General features: G+C 40.0%; 1 protein-coding gene across 1 annotated transcript; it reads right to left on the reverse strand.

The window, feature by feature from the left end:
* Positions 1–474: 474 nt before the first annotated feature.
* On the reverse strand, positions 475–3,276 carry LOC143074127 (uncharacterized). The gene is made up of 2 exons (XM_076249672.1): positions 962–3,276; positions 475–483 (listed from the first exon to the last, which is right to left on the reverse strand). Exons 1-2 carry the CDS (start codon positions 2,723–2,725, stop codon positions 475–477), a joined length of 1,773 nt encoding a protein of 590 aa, XP_076105787.1. The 5' UTR covers positions 2,726–3,276.
* Positions 3,277–5,338: the final 2,062 nt, after the last annotated feature.

The raw sequence follows: 5,338 nt of genomic DNA on the forward strand, positions 1-5,338 counted from the left end.
GATCCTTAATACGGGAATTACATGATATATAGCATGTAGAAGGTAAGCCATGAGTAATTACATACATTCCCTGCCGTAACACTTGTACAACAAAAATGTAAACAAATGAAAAATTCATTTCACTTCCAGTGTTTTACACATTAAAAATTTGATAAACTTGATAATTATCACCCTAGTACCAACATATGTACACACCTAACTTGTAAAACTATGTTTTAGCTAATGAAATGCTTCCCCCCTTTATATTTGGTAAACAACAAAATGAAACTTTGGCCTGTGAAATCCATACATAAAAATAGTAAATTAATGCCATATCTTTGATTAAAAAAATGTTTTACTTGCTCGTGCGAGCCAAGTTACTATGCGTAAGAACACAACCGTTATGTTTAAAAGAATAATATTTCCTTTTTCTGAATTTATAATATCATAACAAGTACTTCCAATGCCTTACACTTCCCCCAACTTCAATATATATTAATTCTCCTGAATTAAAAAAACCAGTATAACTATGTTATTTAAAAGAATTGTTCATAAATTGTCTTTCTCTTCATTGGTCTTCACCAAGTCTAAGTTGTACACCCACTGCATCAATTTTGTTCAAGATAATGTCTGTTGATGTGTCTCTCTTTGATGATGATGCTTCAATCATATCAAGCAATTGTAAGGTGGTGGGATCGTCTGTTTTACTCTTAATGATATTGGCAATTGCTTGGTACAGATAGTATCTAGACTTAACTGTCATTGTATTGCCCTCTGTTGATTGTGGGGTTTTCGTGCCTGGAAGTGCCAAAAAGTGATACTTTAATAGAAGCTCCTCCTTTGAAAATTGAAGCTGTTTCCCAGTGTTTAACTCCAATGCAATGCTAGCATACTCCCAATTGAAATATCTTTGTTCAGGGGTCATGTTTTTCCAGTTCTTCGGGGGCCATTTCACTTCAGCTGGTATGGTAATCAAAGTTACGATTTCTTCTTTTTCCCATTCCCTCCTCCCCGCTGGGAAAAGTGGCATCCCACCTCTCCTTAAAAGTTTGTCTGCTCTTTCACTGGCAGTGTAAAACTGTTCACTTTGCAGGTTCTCTCCTTCCTGTAGTCTCATTAGTTCTGCTTCATTTGACCTGGTTTCTTCTGCTAATCTCTTGGTTTCTGCCTCCTCTTGTCTCCTTAGTTCTTCCTCTTTCATTCTTATTTCCTCATCCTGTTTGTGTTTTTCCCTTCTCTTTTGTTCTGCCTCCTTTAGTCTCACTTCCTCCTCCTGTTTCTGTTTTTCCTGCTTCTTACGTTCTTCCTCCTTCTGTCTGATCTCCTCCTGTTCCTGTTTTTCCTTTCTCTTTTGTTCTGCTTCCTTTAGTCTGACTTCCTCCTCCTGTTTCCGTGTTTCCTGCTTCTTATGTTCTTCCTCCTTCCGTTTGATCTCCTGTTCCTGTTTTTCCTTTCTCTTTTGTTCTGCTTCCTTTAATCTGACTTCCTCCTCCTGTTTCCGTGTTTCCTGCTTCTTATGTTCTTCCTCCTTCCGTTTGATCTCCTCCTGTTCCTGTTTTTCCTTTAGTCGGACTTCCTCCTCCTGTTTCTGTGTTTCCCGCTTCTTATGTTCTTCCTCTTTCCGTTTGATCTCATCCTGTTCCTGTTTTTCCGTTCTCTTTTGTCCTTCCTCTGTTAATGTCATTTCCTCATCCTGTTTCTTGTAATCCTTTCCTTTCTTTATTTTCTTTGCCTTCTGTTCCTGGTGGTTAGTCTTTTTCTTTCTTTTCTCTACATATCTCTCTTCTTCTTTCTCGGTCGTCTTTCTACCCTTCTTCTGGCTTGTTGGTTCCTCTAAAATCTCTGGTTCTTCATTGTCGCTGTCGTCTTCCAAAATGATGTCAGATGTTGATGGTGTTTTCAGTGGTGATAGTTGATTTGTGGCGGCTTTTGTCTGTTTTCCTGGGAATAATTCGCCTGATGTTTTTATATCCATTATATACTCCTCCTTTATGGATAATTTCCTAGCCACTACAGGAGCCACTATAGATTTTAGTTTACCGTCTATCGAGACAGAGAAGGTATGTGATCCTGCGTACTTTGTGTTAACTAGTGCTGTCATCCTTCTAATCAGAGCGTCAAGCATTTTTTGGTCTCTAAGAACGGAGTCATTCAAATGGATCATATAAAATCTTATAGAAACTCCAAGGTCCAATTTAAAAATGGCTGTAGAGTCTCCAAGTCCCAAAGTTAGTTGCTGGAGGGCCAGCCCTTCATAAATAGTGGGGCGTGTTGGTGAGTAAGATCCATTGGGTTTCTCCGACTCAACCTCTTCTTCTTGTGTACCTTTTACCATCTCCTTCGGACACTTCCACCCTAGAGTCCATTCCTCTTTCTTTCTGTTGGTGTTGTCCACCCTGTTTAAAAATTCCAGAACCTCAATCCTGGCTTTCATTGCTTCCTGCGAATTCTCATTTGATGGTAGGATTACCTTAGCATATGTCTCTGGGTAGTTTGCCATCCAAAACCCATTGTTTTCGCTCAGGAAGCTATAAGGCATCAGTTCTATTTTACTGCGGTGGTGAGCCATGACATGCTCCTTAAGGTCAACCATCCTCCTGTAGGACTTCTCTTCAGGACACCAAACACAAATGACCGAAAGCCTTTTGTGTGGGGCAGCTGCCAGATGATTTTTCAGTTGTCTCCTTGTCCTAAACGTCATGGGACACAGCCAACACTTTGCCTCAATTTGGGATGATGGTCTCATTCTGAAATTGAATCATCAATTATAAATCCCTCCACCATACAACATATATTAATACAATACATAATATCATGTAGTGTCCTGTAGTGTGACTATATTTGTTTGTGTGTTTAAAATCCTCCCCCCATATGGCATATGCTGGTAGTAAATGGATCAAGCTAAGTTTCAGTCTAAAAATATGATATCCACCCCCTTGGTCTCCCTATTTCAAAAATCTCAAGCCTCCTCAAGACAGTAAGTTGTCGTTAATTGCTTTCCGCCGCGCAGCTTGCGCATACAAAAAAAACGCTTGGCAGTAGTTTAATCTGCCATTCCCCTGGCAGGAAGATTCATCCTTCCCTTACAGCCAATAATATGTCCTGAGAAACAATGGCCATTTGTCTCCCTTACATATTCTTCCAGAGTGGATCCAACTCTAGGAATTCCATCATGACTTTCTCCAGTCTGAGAAAAGTCAAACAGTTACTCTTAAACATAGTAACTCATCAAAACAATTAAAAACGTAACAACTTGTACAACTAATTTCGGCTATTCAAACAACGTTGAAAGGCATCTCAAACCTTCCTACTGGAGAACCAAGTAGGCGGATTCCGTCCTTGATAGGGCAGTAGTCTATCAATGTGGTAGACCTTCCCTGGCTGTTTCTTTGACCTTCTCACAAGGTAAGTGATGTCGTCAATTTTCCTTGTAACAACATATGGTCCTTTCCATTTTGATGTCAACTTATGACAAATTCCCTTTTTCTTCGATGCATCATAAAGCCATACAGCTTGACCTACTTGTAATTCGCGCTTTACTGCTTTCAAGTCATAGTGACGTTTTTGATACTCAGAATTCTGCTTAAGATGTTTCCTAGCAAGTACATGCGACTTTGACATTGCGTCCTGTAATTCATTTACATATTTATCTGTTTCAGGGGAAGTGGATTCGTTTGGTCCATCAGGACGTGGAATAACAGCTTCCATAGGAAGAAATATGTTTCTGCCAAACATCATCATGTTAGGGGTCTGTCCTGTACTGGCGTGAACGGATGATCTGTATGCCATCATAACCTGTGGCAAAATCTCATCCCAGTTTCTCTGATCATTTTGACAATAAAATGTTAGCATGCTTAGGAGTGTTCTGTTAAATCTTTCTACGCTTCCGTTGGACTGGGGGTGTTGACTTGTACTTCTAGTTTTGTCAATTTTAAGTAGATCACACAGATCTTGAAACAGCTTTGCTTCGAAAGACCTTCCTTGATCAGAGTGGAGCTGTAATGGTGAACCAAACCTACAAATAAATTCATTCACGATGGTACGGGCAATGGTCAGGGATTCCTGGTCCGGAATAGCATATGCTTCAGTCCATTTAGAAAAGCAGTCGCAAAGGACCAGAACATAGCGGTTTTGTCGTTTTGTTAATGGAAGTGGACCAAGAATATCAATCGCCACACGTTCCATAGGCTCGCCAACCAAGTATTGACCCAATGGAGCCTTGTTCCGCTTCAGTGATTTCCTAGCAGCACACTGGTCACATTCCTTGCAGTACCTTGTGATGGAGCTTTTCATAGCTGGCCAGTAAAAGAGTTGCTGGAGCCTACTTAGCATTTTATCTGGTTCTAAATGACCTGCAGATGGAACGTCATGAAAATACTTGAAGACTGTCTTTTGGTGTGATTTTGGTACCAGGAGCTGCAATTTGAAGTTGTCTACATCGTCTTTATCAGAACAATAAAATTTTCTATAAAGCATGCCATTGTTTATTGTTAGCCTATCCCATTGTCGCCATATTGTCTTCTGGAATGATGTTCCTTTTGATACTTGGTCCCAGTCAGGTTTATTTTTCTTTTCTTGAAGATATGTCACAATGAGTGACATGTCTAGGTCTTCCAATTGGCATTGTCTGATACTATCTGGGTCCCATCCATCAATGCAGTAACCACTTGGTGTAGCACTATACTGATTTCCTGTCTGACTTCTTGTACATACTCGTACTATTTCTATTCTTGGTGTTGGTTCTTCATTTTCGTGTAACTCCTGGTTAACAAAATCAGTTTCTTCAAGTTGGATTTCGTCTGTTTCATCGTCGCTTGCGTGGTTTCCAGATTCTTGTCTCTCGCATGATTTACAAGGTCTTCTGGACAGAGCATCGGCATTTGAGTGTTTCCTTCCAGCTCTGTGTGTTACTGTCAAATTGTAAGTTCCCAGTTCTTCGAGCCATCTGGCTGTTTGACCAGTGGGTTTCTTTAGATTTTTCATCCATGATACAGCTGCGTTATCTGTGCGCAGCAAAACTTCCTGGCCATATAGATAATGATGAAATGTCTTTAGTGCTATAATTACAGCAAGTAGCTCTTTTCGGGTTACACAGTATGCCTGTTCATGTATGTTCATAGATTTGCTCATGTATGCTATAACTCGTTCAAGACCATCTTGAATTTGTGACAACACTGCTCCGACAGCCTTATCACTTGCATCTGTGTCAAGTATGAATTGCAAATTTGGCAGTGGGTAGGCAAGTACAGGTGTACTTGTTAAAGCGCTTTTCAACTGTTGAAATGCCTTTTGACACTCATCATTCCAAGCAAAACGGCTATTCTTTTCACAAATTTTGTGCATTGGTCTTGCAATTGCT

This window comes from Mytilus galloprovincialis, chromosome 5, assembly GCF_965363235.1.
Source record: "Mytilus galloprovincialis chromosome 5, xbMytGall1.hap1.1, whole genome shotgun sequence".
Lineage (NCBI taxonomy): Eukaryota > Metazoa > Mollusca > Bivalvia > Mytilida > Mytilidae > Mytilus > Mytilus galloprovincialis.

Bases quoted from the DNA above. Each gene is read 5' to 3' on its own strand.
- LOC143074127 (XM_076249672.1), bottom strand. From the start codon at position 2,725: ATGAGACCATCATCCCAAATTGAGGCAAAGTGTTGGCTGTGTCCCATG.